The 15,965-nt window shown below is 38.6% G+C and overlaps 1 protein-coding gene across 5 annotated transcripts in view; it reads right to left on the bottom strand.

Annotated features, from left to right (window-relative positions):
• The window catches only part of arnt2 (aryl-hydrocarbon receptor nuclear translocator 2), a 151,460-nt gene that overhangs the window by 70,631 nt on the left and 64,864 nt on the right, over positions 1-15,965 (bottom strand). For all 5 annotated transcript variants that reach the window (XM_022669504.2, XM_022669503.2, XM_022669507.2 and 2 more), the window contains 2 exons: positions 12,580-12,645; positions 5,651-5,736 (listed from right to left, as the gene is read on the bottom strand). In XM_022669504.2, the coding sequence (XP_022525225.2) occupies positions 5,651-5,736; positions 12,580-12,645 (152 nt within the window). The remainder of the gene's footprint in view (positions 1-5,650; positions 5,737-12,579; positions 12,646-15,965) is intronic.

Here is a 15,965-nt window from a genome sequence, read left to right as displayed (position 1 = left end):
AGCTTAAGGTGAATTTTATTACTGTGTTGATCTCTAATGTCTCTGTAATGCATTACTGATCGTTAGTCACCTGTAGTAAAACCTAGGAGTTCTTCCCCTGATTTTAATTGCTGCTTTCTATGTCCTTTTCCTAGTTCAAAGACTCATGCTACACTGGAAATAGAGTTTTCCGCCTTAAATGGACACAGGGTTCACGGCACGGTCAAGTGCATCCATTGAGGGGGATGGTTTGATGTGGTCAATTTCTGATCCCTTACTATCCATCTACTAGGTATTAACAAAATCCCTATAAGCAAGTTAATTCCCTTGGCAACTATTACTGTGACAACACTGAGAGCTGAGAGATTTCCAGTCATTTAAAACCAGCCTTCCATTTGTTCCAATAAAGAGAGACCAAAATATTGGAAACTAAATCACCAACAAAAATCTGATACCTCATGAACGGTTTCAACTCAATAATGCACAAAGAACTACATTTTTTGGCTTGTCATGCCTACTGTGCCTGCACACATCTAGCATTACGAGAAATCCCATTAATTCCCCTCAATTTTTTGGCTTGTTATGGCTACTTCGCTTGCACCCATCTCCATTGCAAGGAAAGCTATTTTGCTGAAATCCTTGAATAGGTGCCATGATTAGCATTACGAGAAATCCCATTCATACACTCGATTTTCTGGCTTGTTATGGCTACTTCTCTTGCACCTATCTCCACAGCGAGGGGGACTTTCCCACCAGAACGCAAGCTGATTGGCTCTTTTCGCTAAAGGGCGGGTCTTTATCTTTAAACAGGCACCATGATTTGAGTTACGAGAAAATCCCATTCATACAGTGATCAGTGGGCTGTCACTACAATGACATTCACTGTTTCCTCCAAAATCAAGGGTTTTAAAAATAGTTTAACCTGCTTTTGTTGGAGTAACTGTCTCTACAGTCTGTGAAATGCTTTCTACTTGATTTCGCTCAAGATCTACTGTGATCTTTTGATTGCCTTTAGCGACAACTATATTTAGAATGTATATATTAGAATGTTGGATGATCCCAACAAACAACTCATCTCAAAATATTGGATGAAGCCTCATCATTCCAGAAAACACAGGTCCAAATATGAGGCATTAGGGGTCACTTGGCAAGTTTCAACATAGTGACCAAGCGAACGTTGATTTGTCTTGAGGTTCAGGACTAGAATTGTGTAGTTTAGTCCTGGCATAAGATGCTTGAGTCATCATGTGGGTGATGATTTAGGCATGCAGTTTGTTATGAAGCTAAATTTGTTGTCCAACTTGTTGTTAAATTTGAAACTTGAGTAATAGAGGCCAGGTAGAGCCATATTGGTCTACTCAGTCCCTTAGATCCTTAGGCTTAGATGCTAGGTTAACGAACCAAAAGCAAAACTCAAAATGTTCCCCCTGGATACCCATTTTGTCCAATAAACATGATGTTTCAACACTCATCACTTATTAAGCCTAACCCTACAATTTTCACGTGCACACCTAGGGATGAGGCATCTTCATTCTTGTTCTTATAGAGCATTGACCCAGTTTTGATACATCAGGTAACAATTGCCTGAGCTGAGCGACATTACAATAGAAATGATATGGGGAGAGTGTGCAATCTACCCACTTGGAGAGTGGATACCGTCCTCTCTCAGACTCCGGCTGCTGATGGCAAGCAGCACAATCTGGGTTTCAAACCAGCGACCCTCACTTTACACTGGCAACTCTTTAGTCCAGGTGACCATTTGGAGACCTGTACAATGCAATTTCAATGTATAATGGCCTTTTTGTTCATAAAAAGCTTAAAAATTGCTAGTAATTTATCAATTATATACAGTCATTGGTCTGAACTGTTTTGTTTAGTTGCGAAACCAGGCTAATTGCTACCTCATTTATTACTGAGGGAATGCCACACCCACGCAAATAGCCTGCAATTCTGAATGCCCTCCATTTCCCAAAATGCAGTCATTAGTCACGTTCTAAATTACACTGAACAGAAAACACACAAACTGCAAACTTCCGATGTCTGAATTCAAGCTGGTAATTGAGCGTGGCCGAGCTCCATCTAAACAATCTCTAACCATTAATAAATAGCGCATGTAGGAAAAGCAAGATTTGGGACAGTTTGGGGAAACGTGTCCACACTGCTTTCCACACTGTGAACATTTCGTTCCAGTGGACATCACAAGCGAATGACAGCGCGGTGGAAGAATTTGCTATTTTTAGGTCAGATCACAAACAGGAAAAGCAGCATGTGTGATTAATCTAAAAGAAGCTCACACACTCGCACATGGCTGACCCGTTTATACCTGGAGCTCTTCCAGCACAGACACAAAGCAACAGACTCGGTTTCATTGCCTCCGAGCTTTAGTTTAAACCTTTAAACCTCCCCCTCGGGCCTCTGCAATGCACCTGCTGCAGCGCTGATGGGAATTCCAGGCCAGCAGGGGCCTTAAAACGTCTCAATGAACTCCGAGATACGGGAGTCATCCGAGGTTGCAGCCTGCCCCGCGGCCACAGCGGTCCCAACAAATTTAACGGCGAATTCCTCGCTGCTGGCAGATGAGCAAGATCCGTCGTCCATTCACAGAAACACTCACAAAGCCAGACCGGCGGGTGGGAAGCGGGATGTGGGGCAGGGGAAGTGCATTCTCTGGAGCGATGATGCAGCTCCAGCCAATAAAACATCCGCACCTGACCTAACTAATGTTGTCAGAGCAGAACACAATCAACATAGCCATGTTGCAACATCTAGTGTAAAGCCCTCCCAGAAGAGTTTAGGCTTTTATTGCAGCACAGAGATGCAAATGCCCTATTTATAGTCGTGTATTCAGACAAAACTCTGGACACAAAGGTGTAAACATTACAGTCCTGCTGTAAAAGCCAGACTGTTTTCAGATTTAGTTCCGCGACCAACTGTGTCACACTCACGTCCAGAGTTGGCGAATATTTAGGGGTAGGCTGGTCACAACAACAATATTTGTGATGGATATATTGTCCCACAAATAAATTTGATAATCAAAAGTAAATGTCTCTTATATAACAATAATGCAATTACACTCATTTAAAAAGCAAAGACATTTTAATTATTAAAAATATTCAGTTTTTTTTTTTAATATACTAAATAAATAAAACTTATTAAATAAACACAATAAGCAATATTACGGTTTTTAAAAAAAGGTTCACAGTATTATAAGGCAAACTATCAATGACCCTCTATTTTCTGGTCCATTCTCATACATAAGTATGACGTAAGGAAACAAAACTGTAATTCTTAATATATATATATATATATATATATATATATATATTTAAGTCAAATGAGTGCTGTATGTTAATCTACACAAATTTCTCTCCTGAAAACTGTTTATTTGGGTAAGTAAAGTGCTTCTGTTTACTTACAGTAAGCTTAGATTTCCAATATTTTAGCTTGGTTAAAAACAGCGTTAGTAAATGTCCGCCAATAATGCTAGATTGAGGAACCCTGAGTGTTCTGGTAACCCAGGGCACTATTAGCTACCGTCTTACGTATTATCTATTTGTCCCATGTAGCTTGCTTCAACACGGTAAACACACAGACTACAGTCCGATATACCTTACCTCTGAATGGCAAAAGAGCTAGTGCTGCAGTTAGCGGCTAATGCTAATACTGCTCCAGCCTCTGTGCTGGGGAAAATTCACTGAAACTCCTGTATAACGCTGTACTTCAGTGGAGTGGCTTTACTGTTTCTTACAACCTGACTGGTAAAATTCATACATATGGCGCACCGGATTATGAGGTGCAGTGTCGATGTTTGGGACAATTAAAGGATTTTAGGTACGCCTTACAGTGCGAAGAATATGGTGATTATTGTGCCTATTTATCGATTAAGTGGTGTCTTAGTGGTTACAGTACTGGGCCATCGATGACAAGGTTGTGGGTTTGATACCTGGATTTGATGGGTCACCAACAGTGATGGTATAGTTACTTTAAAAAAAGTAATCCGATTACTGATTACTCCTTTAAAAAGTAACTTTATGGATTACTTGATTTTAAAAGTAACTAAGTTACTGTACTTTATTAGTTACTTTCAGCAGCTGCAGACACCACGTCCCGCCGCCTTAACATAAAAATTATAACCAGTTTTACCAATACTCCCTTTATTGGAAAATGCATTTTTAACAGCATCAATGTATCTCTAGACATTTAAAGTTGAACTATTTCCTGAAAAAATAAGTTTTTTAATAAAAATAAAAGACCATTTCTCTTGAATTAACTTAACATAAATTATTTTTTTTATAAAAAATAAAATATGGTCTTTCTTGATTTCACTTAACATAAATACTTGTTTTTTTATAAAAAAGAAAAATAAAGAAAGTCTTTCTTGACCTGAAATATTTAACACTGTAAATCTTAACATTATACCTGTTGTTCTCTGCAGGGCAGCAAGGAGTGGTTTTATAAAACAGAACCGTGTATATGGTCGAGGCCAGGGATCACATATATGCGGACTGCGGTCCAGGTCCGGACCCAGACGTTGTCCAGTGCGGACCCAAACCGATAAACTACTGAGAAGGATTTAATTTTGACAGCGTTCATTTAAAGCGTCAGAACTTTTCTTGTCTTTATGGTATACGCGCTCTGCGGCACAAAATCTTCAAACGCTCTCCTCTGCCAATCAGATCTGTGCAGACCACTGCCCTGGCTAGTGAATTGGGACGCGGCCGGGAAAAAACGCCTTTATAAAGAGTTAGGGAGCCCGAGAACTGGCGGAAAAATGAGAACAGGCGGAAACTAAAGACACGCCGAGCGCGAGAGAGAGACTGGGGAGGACTGTAAAGGTGACAGGAAAGGGAGCGGTGTGTGTGTGTGTCTGTGTGTGTGTGTGTGTGTGTGAGAGAGTAAGGTGGAGAGAGAGAGAGTAACGCACAGTGACTTGGATAGGTAACTTTAATCTGATTACTGCATTGGAAATAGTAACGCGTTGATTACTCGTTACTGAAAAAAAGGGTCAGATTAGAGTAAGGCGTTGCTAAGTAATGCGTTACTGACATCACTGGTCACCAATGGTAACCCTCACTGCTCCCCAGGCACCTCAGCAATAGCTGCTCGCCACTCCGGGAATGCATATATACAAAAGTGTGTCTTTTGAGTGTACATTATATATGGTTGCCTTGTCTAACACAACTAATCACATAAAACAAACTGCACTGTCCACTGTGGGTGGTAATGCCTTCTGTGATGTATTACCAGTACATGTGTCACTGCGGAACATGAAACGTTAACGCCTGCACTTTAGAAATTTTGAGAACCATGTGTACCCACTATCTGCCTTGCCATGAGCACAGTGGCCAGTGTTCAAACTCACAACTTAAACAAGCGTAGGTGTTCCCAAGCTGTCTCCAAATCAGTTTATGAATTGTAATACCATGACATTTGACATTATATAAAGTGTTTCTATTTGAATTTTGTCTTGATGATATAAAAACCTTACTTTTAACTGTAAATCCATTGAGGTAAAGGTAAAAGAACTAAAATGTATTGATTAAGGTTAAATTATCTTAAATTTAAAGAGGAACGCATGCAGTTGCTATCAATAATTGTGATCAGAACGAGTAAATTATATTGTAAAGTGGGCTGCTGAGTGTCTGTCTGTGGTAATTTGTGTGGTAAATACCTGCTGGTGGCCAAGCCTTGATGTATCCAGTGCAGTGCACCACAGAATACTGCGCTTCTCCTTCTTTAGACGGGCCCAGACCGTTCCTGAAGCAGCCAAACACACACACACACACAAAGACACAAACACAGATATTAGTTAGACATCATATAGGTCACCGGAGGATTACCCTTTCTCGAAAAACTCCATTTTGAAATCGAGCGTGCCTCAAACAGCCTCAGAAGAGAGCAACACGCGTTCAGACGGTTCTCCCTGAAGCGCTTTATCTTTCAGAGAAACACCGTTCCACAAAAAGCTCTCAATCCATCCTCCCCGCTTCATTCCACAGCCCCGTACCACACAACACAGCGCGGGAGCCCACCTGTCAAGCCAATACATCATATTTATGAAGTCGCAGAAAGTGGAAAACCTATTCCGCCTCATCCAGCGGGCCGCATCTACTCCAAGACATGGCGGCTCTTTATGTACACGGATTAAAGCGATAATGCGATAATGTACGCCAGTCCTGGTTTTAAAACTGCAATATCTGGGAGACGAGAAGGGAACATGTTTGAATTAAGACCATTTAACCCTCTTAAAGCGAGAAAAGATAATTCACATTTCTCACGGCAGAGCTGGATCATACAGGAGGAGCTCCATTACAGGAAGAAAAGTCACATTTAAAGAGATAGTTGGACAGAAGATAGAATGTACACAATTTTCAGCTTACGTCAAACGTTATTACCCTCAAAAAATATGATGCTCCATTATTACAACACTGAAAAACACAGATAAGAGCAAAAAAATATATACAATATTAAAGGCTCATGTGGTACATGTGGATGCAATTTAATTTTATGCTAGAATTACTTGTCTGACCGCACGGACAATTCTAGCTAGAATCTAGAATCTAGCCTACGATGTATTCCTGCTACATCCCATAATGCCACATCTATGCCAAGTGCAGTGCTGAGAATGGCTCATTACCCAAATAATAGCTGCTTTGTGGCAATGTTCATTTGGACATTTTTTTTTTAAATGTGAATTTTCGGGTGTTTTGCTATCTTGGCAGCAAAAAACACAGGTGCACCACTGCCTGAAATATACCCAGACAATGCAAAAAGCCCCACGCTGTTAATATATGAACGTGCCAAAGTCACAGCACACCTGGCTTTTAAAGAGAATGGCGAGCGACAAGTTTATTTCATGCTATGCCTAAAACACCTCTATGATTAATTAAGAGAATTGGTTTATGCCTTTTGTGCTTTTCGAGCTGCGCGAGGCATTTTCTGCACTCTCCTGATACCAGAAACATACAGATACGACTTAAATCCATCTGTGAGGTGCACAAAAAGTTTTAGTCACATTTTAGTCATTCAGTTTGTATGAGTTTATGCCAATTACATATTTTTATGGCTTTACTATTTTAGATTTGTGACATTATTTCAAGATGTTTATTAAATGAACTATTTTTTAAGTTAGGCTAACATAAAAATTCCTAAAACAATGTAGACCAAAGGAGGATGGGTACCTTCTAAGGTTTTACTCTCTTTTGTATAAGGACGTTTTTTCATGCCACTGTTGCCACACAAAATGCAGGTTATGCTATTGACACATACAGCTCTGGAAATAATTAAGAGACCGCTTCAGTTTCTGAATAAGTTACTCTGATTTAGCTATTCATAGGTTTATGTTTGAGTAAAGTGAACATTGTTGTTTGATTCTATAAACTATAAACAACATTTCTCTTAAATTCCAAATACAAATATTGTCATTTAGAGCATTTATTTGCTGCAGAAAATGAGAAATGTCTGAAATAACAGAAAAAAAAGATGCAGAGCTTTCAGACCTCAAATAATGCATAGAATGCATAGTTCATATTCATAAAGTTTTAAGAGTTCAGAAATCAATATTTGGTGGAATAACTCTGGTTTTTAATCACAGTTTTTAATGCATTTCAGCATGTTCTCCTCCACCAGTCTTGCACACTGCTTTTGGATAACTTTATGCTGCTTTACTCCTGGTGCAAAAATTCAAGCAGTTCAGTTTGGTTTGATGGCTTGTGATCATCCATCTTTCTCTTGAATATATAGGTCTTCAGAGGTTTTCAATTTGGTCAAATCAAAGAAACTCATCATTTTTAAATGTCATATTGAGTGTGAGCATCAGGCAGCACATAAGCAAACTTCCGACACTAAGCTGGACCTTAGTAACTGACTCTAGTTTGGAGAAAAAAGTGAAAAACAGTGCAAATTAGATTTTTTCGCCCAATATGCGCTTTAATTTGTTTCTGCCAGCATATCCATTATTCATCAATAATTCATTACTCAATTATTCATATTTTCAGAGAAGTCCTGCTGGTATATATCTAAACTGACATAACATCCATACACCCCTAAAATTCAATTTACGTTTCATTTAGGCTCTAAAAGCCTGCTGATTATAGCTTTAAGCTATGGAACTGTGGTAAAGAATGTGTGGTCAGTGGAAGGTCTTTATTAAAACAGCTCTATCCTGAGGAACCACTGGAAAACCAGTTAACCCAGCATTCCTCAGCTGCCACGGACTTTAAACTTCAAAATCACGATTCCATGTGTTCAGCCTGGGAGACATACAGAGGATGGAATACGAGGGTTAAAAGGGCAAATTTAGAGAAGACAAGTACAAATCCCCCGCCGTTCTGTTCTCAAGAACAGCGTTCCAGGAAATCAGACACTGGCAAAAAAGCCCACTTAACCTTTCTGTTGGGTTGCGGGTCAATTTGACCCATTTCACTGTTTAAAAATACATGACAAATATTTGGAATCACATTTGGAGCATGAAGTCTTTTCTGCTGGGTTTAATTAGTGTAATAAACAAGTGGAAGATGGAAAATGAAAATAGTTTAATGTGTTTACAACTGTGTCACATTCATATTACACACACTGTTCAGGTCAGTTTGAACTTGTAATGACAATAAATGCTACAAACAATAATAAGGTACACTTAAAATAGTTTAATTTTCCCAAAAATCACCAGTGCGCCTTATAATCTGGTGCACTTTATCTATGAATTCTACCATACAGATTGTAAGGTAAGCAGTAAAGCTAGAGTAAAGCACCGCTGGAGCAGTATAAGCACTAGCCACTAAATGCTAGTGCTAAATGCTAGCTCTTCCGCCGTTCAGAAGTGAGTATTATCGGCCTCTAGCCTGCTGCTAACCCTGGCTAGCACTGCTGGAGCAGCATTAGCTTCAGCCATCAATCGTGCTGAACACTAGCTCTTTGGTCGTTCAAAAGTGAGTATCATCGGCCTCTAGCCTGCTGCTAACCCTGGCTAGCACTGCTGGAGCAGCATTAGCATTAGCCGCTAACCGCCATTCAGAGGTGAGTATATCGGACTGTAGTCTGCGTGTTTACCGTGTTAAAACAAGCTACGTGGGACGAACCTCTAGCTCCTACCACCCTGGCTTTCTGGAACACTCAAGGTTCCTCAGTTTAGCTCTGTCGTGCAGCATTTACTAGCACTAACTGCAGCTAGCACTAGCAGTTAGCCGCTAATGCTAATCCTGCTGTACCCAGCCTTAGTGGAAATCTGGAAATCTAAGTTTACTGTAGATAAACGGACGCACTTTACTCACCCAATTAGAGGAGAGAAATCTGTGTAGATTAACATTCAGAATTACATTTTTGTTTACTTAGCTTAGCTTTACTGAACTTAGTTACCACCCACCACCACACCCAGTGGTGAAACCTGCTAAATAAGAAAAAAACAGTACTATATTTATTTATTACAAGTTTTTAAATCTTTTTTATAGGGATTAACCAAAAAGTCAGTAACAGAATTATGTCTGCAGAAAAAAAATGCAGCGTTAGATAGATAGATGAATACAACAGTCAGTCACCCCTAGTAGTAATAAGAGGGACACTCAGGGACATGCTCAGTGATTTTGTAGCCATGTGAGTTACCTCAAGAGTTAATTACTTAATTACTTGCTATCTTAATGTGTTTGAGAGCATCAGTTGTAAAGATGTTAAGAGGTAGAGTTACAGGTATACAGTGAATAGTCCTATTTAAGTAAGGTTCTAATCCATATTATGGCAAGAACTACTTAACTAAGTAATGAACAAAAAAAAAAAGACTTGAAGATCAGTGAATCCGAAACATAAAAAAAATGTAATGATAAAACTGGCACTCATCAGGACAGCCCCAGGAAAGAAAGATAGTTAAGTTTACTGTTCTGCAGATAAGATCAATTAAATGCTTTACAGGATATATATTTTTTTATCACTTTTAGGTTACTACATTATTCCTTATGTGTTTCTTCATAATCTCTATGACTTCAGTATTAATTTACAATGAAGGAGAAGCATAAAAAAATTAAAACATTGAATAAAAAGGTGTCTAAATGTATCTGCATATCATCATTATAATCATATAATCTGTTCTTCCAGACATTTAATAGACTAGTTGTCCAGAGAGAAGAATTTGTAGCAACTCATTACCAGCATGCTGGTGTGGGTGGGCGGAGTTTTCCCAGCCTCCTGCTTTGTCGCTATGGATACTTTATAGAAAGCTAAAGTAACCTGAACTGATATGGACATTTAATTGTTTTCAAGAAGGTTAAATCTCCATGAAAACAGCGATTTGCACAAATATATTTAAAAACAGGGACACTTAGACAATACATTCATCCCACAGGTCCATCCCACAAGTGCCTAGTTACTGTTGCCAACCATAGATAGACACCACATTCCAACTGTATGGAGATGCAGCAAAAACAGAATTGCTAAGAACATCAGACAGAAACAGCACTAAAGAAAAAATTCTGCTTTAATTCATAAAAAAAATAAAAAAAATAAAAATAATAATAAAAAAACGACTGCTGAAGTCATGCTATGATTTAAATACATTACTACGTTTTTTTTTCCTAGGCTTATTTTCATCAAGCTTGATTTGTCTCATTAAGGCTCTCCCTGGGAGGAAATCGTCCCAATTTCCAGGACTAAATAAACTGAATAAAATATCAGGACTCTAGGTGTGGTAATGTGATTATGCCTATTCCAATTATGACCCTAATCAGATTATGGTAATCAAGCCAGTCAGTCATTTACACAACTGTATGATCATTATCAGCATAATCACATTAATATTATTCAGTCTGGTTCATGGTGTGATACAGTGCTGCGTTACATTTACATCAACACCATTTTTCTCTTTGGCGTATTTACTTTTGGCTCTAACTCTGTTGATATAAGGCATTTTATACACTTTAATAAGTCATTTTAGCACACATACATATGAAATGCATGCATTAATAAAACCAGGTTCAGCATGTACACAGCACACACTGTTCCAAACCTTCTGTTGACTTACTGTTTGAACTGATATGTGGTTACCAGCCATGCATAAATTATGAAAATATGCCAGTGCCCCACTGTAAAGTCTCGTATTTGGGAAAAAAGCTGAATTTATTTAAATACTGACCTGCTTACATATTTAAGGTAAACAAAAATTAATTATACTTGCATTTCTAGTAGTTGAGTCAATGGTAAATACAGTGCATATGTGAGCAGTGAACGCTGCACATACTGAGCATGTAAACAGTATGGAGCAGCGGAGACAGTGATTGTTTGTAGCAGTACATTATCTGGCTCATATATCAGATTAAACTGTGCTTTAATCCGTTGGTGGAAGTTGGGGTCAACCTTGGTGGCATAATTCATTTGGGCTAAAAACACAAAAAAATTACGCATTACTGATTCCAGATTAATCGAATGCGTTTACGCTATGATGCGACAGCCATGCTTTCTAGGCATCAAAAGATTGGCTGGAAAATAGATTGAATGCCTTTACTTCCGGCCGGGTCAGGTTGGGCTGAAGAAAATAGTCTGTGATGTAGGCGTCTGTTTTTAATGCTATTTTTATTTAATATAAAGCTATGGCGTGATAATCACATATATACCTATTTATATACACAAAAGTAACAAATCAAACTTGTCAATCATGCAGCTCTGGGGGGCACACGTGAGCTCCTCCAATTGTTCGTATTATGCACTTGACTTGTCTTAATAAGCATTTTTATTAAATAAATGGCCTATGCTTCTTCAGTGTTGCAATGTAAATTAACATCATTCTGAACAGATTTCGCTCTTTCAAACAGCCCCAAAATGTTTTTAAAAAGCTTAGTTTTACGCTCTACTTACTCAAAAAAAAAATGTGGGGTTTAAATCAGGTTTGGGCTCAGATTGACAGTTTATAATGCAGGTCGGGTGGGGCTTGGGCAGAATGTGCACGGGCTTGGGCTGGGTTGGTCGGATTTGTTGGGCCCGATCAGAGGAGAGTATTATCGGCCTTTAGCCTGCTCCTAACCCTAGCTAGCACTGTTGGAGAGGTTAGCCGCTAATGTTAATGCTAAAGCTTCAGCCTTAGTGCAGGAGAAATTCAGGAATTTACTGTCAGGAAGCTTACTTAAGCTTTACTCACCCAAATAAACAGTTTTCTGGATTTTTTTTTTTTTGGAATTACAGTTTATTACAAGTGTTTACTTAGCTTAGCTTTACTTAATTTAGTTAGCTAACCCCTCACCACCACCACCCAGTGGTGAGACCTGCTGAATTAGAAGCTCCTTATAGTGTCTCTTAACATGTGCCTTTTAATCCGGTGCGCCTTATGTATGAAAATAGACCAAAAAAATAGACGTTCACAGAAAAATAGGGTGAAAAATACAGTAAAGGCAGCTGAATACTTTTAGACGTCACACTTTTTTTTTCTTTTTTTTTAAACCATGCATCATTTCCATTTCACTCCATTCATTTGTCTTGTTTTCTCACTTAAAATCTCAATAAAATACATTTTTACAAGTTTGTGGTTGACACAAGTGATAAAGTGTGAAAAAGTGCAAGGGGTGTGAATACTTTTGCAAGCCACTGTGTGTGTGTGTGTGTTTTTTTTTTTTTTTTAAACCTCACCTGTATCTCTTCCTCATGTTGGACAGGCGGTTGAGGGAGATGTGATCCAGTGGAGCACTGCCGCACCTGAGAACAGCAGAAAAAACACAGTTATTTACTTTACAACTATTTTTACTCTCAAATCCCTTTAAACCACCAGACCACAAACACACACCAAACACCAGGGGACTGAACTGACTGATTACAGCCTACAATCAGTTCCAACAGTGATGAAGTGTATCAGAAACTTGGCTCTCATCCTCGACCTCAGCGACGAAGCGTTAGAGAACTCAGACCACTATCAAATGTGAAATTAATGATTTGAAGTGTCGTAGTAAAGTCATCCAAACGGACTCCAGCTAATTCCAGCCATCAGCGAAACGTCAGATCCACTCAGCGGTGGAGTAACAGCGAGAGAGAGAGAGAGAGAAATGTTCACTAGAACACTAGAATAGGAAGATAGGATTTTGTCTCTTACTCTTGAATATTCATACATGCAAACATATCGCCTCTGATTGGCTAACAGCAGAAACATTTTAAAATAAAACGTCATTTCTACACCAATAACAGCCTTTGCAATGTCATATGTTACTTTACAACATGTATAATACCCTGCTAAGTGCAACTCAGCCACTGACCTAGTCTTAGAGTGTCTGTAAAACGTGAAATCCACCGGAGATCCTATTTAAACCTATGTAAACTTATGTTAAAAAATATATATTAAATCAAATAAAAAAATCCACCACAGGTTTTGTTCCAACTGCCTGGGCGGCTTTGCTGTGGCTGAACATTGCACTCTACCCTGAGATATAATAATATAGTAAATTTACCAGAAGTAAAGCAGAAGTAAACCTCACTACACTGTTATTACTATTATTATTTTCCATGATCATAATTCATTTTTAAGTGATTGACACCACTAAAATAATAATAATAATTTAATCTTATGCTGATAATTCTTAAAAAGAATGTTAGGCAGTGGTCTAAAGCGCTCACACTATGATTAGGAGATTGCTGGTTCAAATCCTGTTCATGTAGCTTGCCATTGGCTACCAGAGCCCTGAGAGAGCACAATTGGCCTTGCTCTCTCTGGGTGGGTAGATGTCGCTCTCTCCCCTCATCATTTCAAAGGGTGATGTCGATCAGCACAGAGCGTCTGTGAGCTGGTGTATCAATACAGAGTCGCTGCACTTTTCTTGTGGGAAAGGCATGTGTTAGTCTTCACCCTCCTGGTGTGTTGAAGCATCACTAGTGATAGGGGGAGTCCTAATGAGTGAGTTGGGTTACTGGCTGTGTAAATTGGATAGAAAATGAAAAAAAAAAAAAAAAAAAAAGTATTGTTTAAGTATCGTATCGGTATCTAATTTTTTTAAAACTAATATCCGGCTCTATTAACAGCACCACATATAAGAGTTGCTTAAAAGAGTATTTTGGTTTGTTTAAATAAGTTTACTACATGATTCCTTATGTGTTTCTTTATATTCTGAATTACTAGGCAAAATTTAAGTCAGCATAAATAAGGCTTAGGTGGGTTAAAGTTTCTCTAACATGACCTAGCGTGAATCCAAAGAGGTTGTTCAGCATTCTGCAACATTCTGTAACACAAGACGAGGACAAACAGGAGGAGAGGAACGGCTGTGTTCCCTCCGTTTCCCTGAAGCCCAGTCATGTTGTCTAAAAGCATAGAGGTAAAGGATTACATAATCGATGGTGTTTTTTCCACTTGCCCTGGGTGTGTGTTTCTTGTCAGCACACACTGTCACACACACACACTCGCGCGCGCATGCTGTCAACCTTCGACACACTGTTTCGATTTTGCTAAAGCAGTCACAAATAGAAAACTTCAAACGCAGGCACATTCCTGGCTGACACTGCCGGCTGCGATTAGTTCATGCTGAGGCGAGTTGAAGGAGAGAAAGGAGAAAAAAAAAAAAAAAAAAAAAAAAGCCTAAAAACGCACACATACATGTCCAATTTCAATCACAGGACATCACTACAGCAGAAAAACGACTGTTCAGACCGAGGAATTCACGATGCGTGTGTATTCGTCTGATGACAATAGCAAAGTCGAGTACGTCTCAAAGGATTTGTATATTTTAAAAATACCTCTGCATTAATTTGTGGCTGGAAAAGGAATTTCACTCCAGATTTGATCCATCCTGTGACCAAAACGACGAAAAAGCTACAAAAACAACCTCTTTTGTTTCAGAGTTCAGTACAAAAGTTCAATCCACTGAAAAAAACACAACTTAACTCCTGGGTTTCTTTACCTGCTGCGACTAACATCAATTTTACAGGCCCTAAAATAGAGCCTTGTGGGATTCCACAAATATCAAATATAATAATATATAAACAAATATAAAAAAAAGGAAAATCCAGTGTAAAATGGACTTTTGGAGTGAAGTAAAACATGGTATTGAGTACCCTAAAGTTCAATCCACTGAAAAAACACTACTTAACTCATGGATTTCTTTAACTGCTGCGACTAACATCAATTTTACAGGCCCTAAAATAGAGCCTTGTGGGATTCCACAAATATCAAACTTAATAATATATAAATAAAGGAAAATCCAGTGTAAAATTGACTTTTAGAGTGTAGTAAAACATGATACTGAGTACCGTATTTTTCTCACTATTAACTAAAACTATAAGGCACACTTAAAATTCTTTAGTTTTCCCAAAAATCGGCAGTGTGCCTTATAATCCAGTGTGTATTATGTATGAATTTTATCAGGCAGCTATTAAGGAGCAGTAAAGCTACTCCACTGAAGCACAGCGTTATACAGGAGATTCAGTTTAGCAAGCTCTTTTACTGTTCAGAGGTGAGCATTATTGGACTGTAGTCTGCGGCTAACTCCGGCTAGCACTACTGGAGCAGCATTAGCATTAGCCGCTAATTGCACTTAAACACTAGCTCTTTCCCTGTTCAGGTGAAAGAGCAGAGAGGTGATCTTTTGGGTGTGTAAAGCACTACCATTAATTTACAGCAGAGACTGTAAAAAAAGAACAGTTTTCACGAGAGAACTCTGTGTAGATCAACACTCAGCACTCGTTTAACATTGATAGAAAATGATTTTGGGATAAAGGATCTGTATTTCAGAATAGTGGTGGAGGAAAGAATAGTGGTGGGCTTTTTGACAAAAGTTTGTACTCGTTTTTACAGAGTTAGCCAAAATCAGTGTGTAAGACTGGTGGGGGAGAACATGGCAAGATGCATGGAAACTAATAAAAAATACGGATTATTCATCCAAATATTGTTTTTTGAACTCTCCAAACTTTATGAATATGAATTAGTTTTATTTGCATTTTTTGAGGTCTGAAAGCTCTGCATCTTTTTGTTTTTTTCAGCCATTTCTCATTTTCTGCAAATAAATGTTTTAAATGACAATATTTTTATTTAGTAGTCC

Source organism: Astyanax mexicanus, chromosome 16 (genome assembly GCF_023375975.1).
Source record: "Astyanax mexicanus isolate ESR-SI-001 chromosome 16, AstMex3_surface, whole genome shotgun sequence".
In the NCBI taxonomy this organism is placed as follows: domain Eukaryota; kingdom Metazoa; phylum Chordata; class Actinopteri; order Characiformes; family Acestrorhamphidae; genus Astyanax; species Astyanax mexicanus.
Note: the sequence above shows the minus strand (reverse complement) of the source record. Positions and strands in the feature narration are given on the sequence as shown.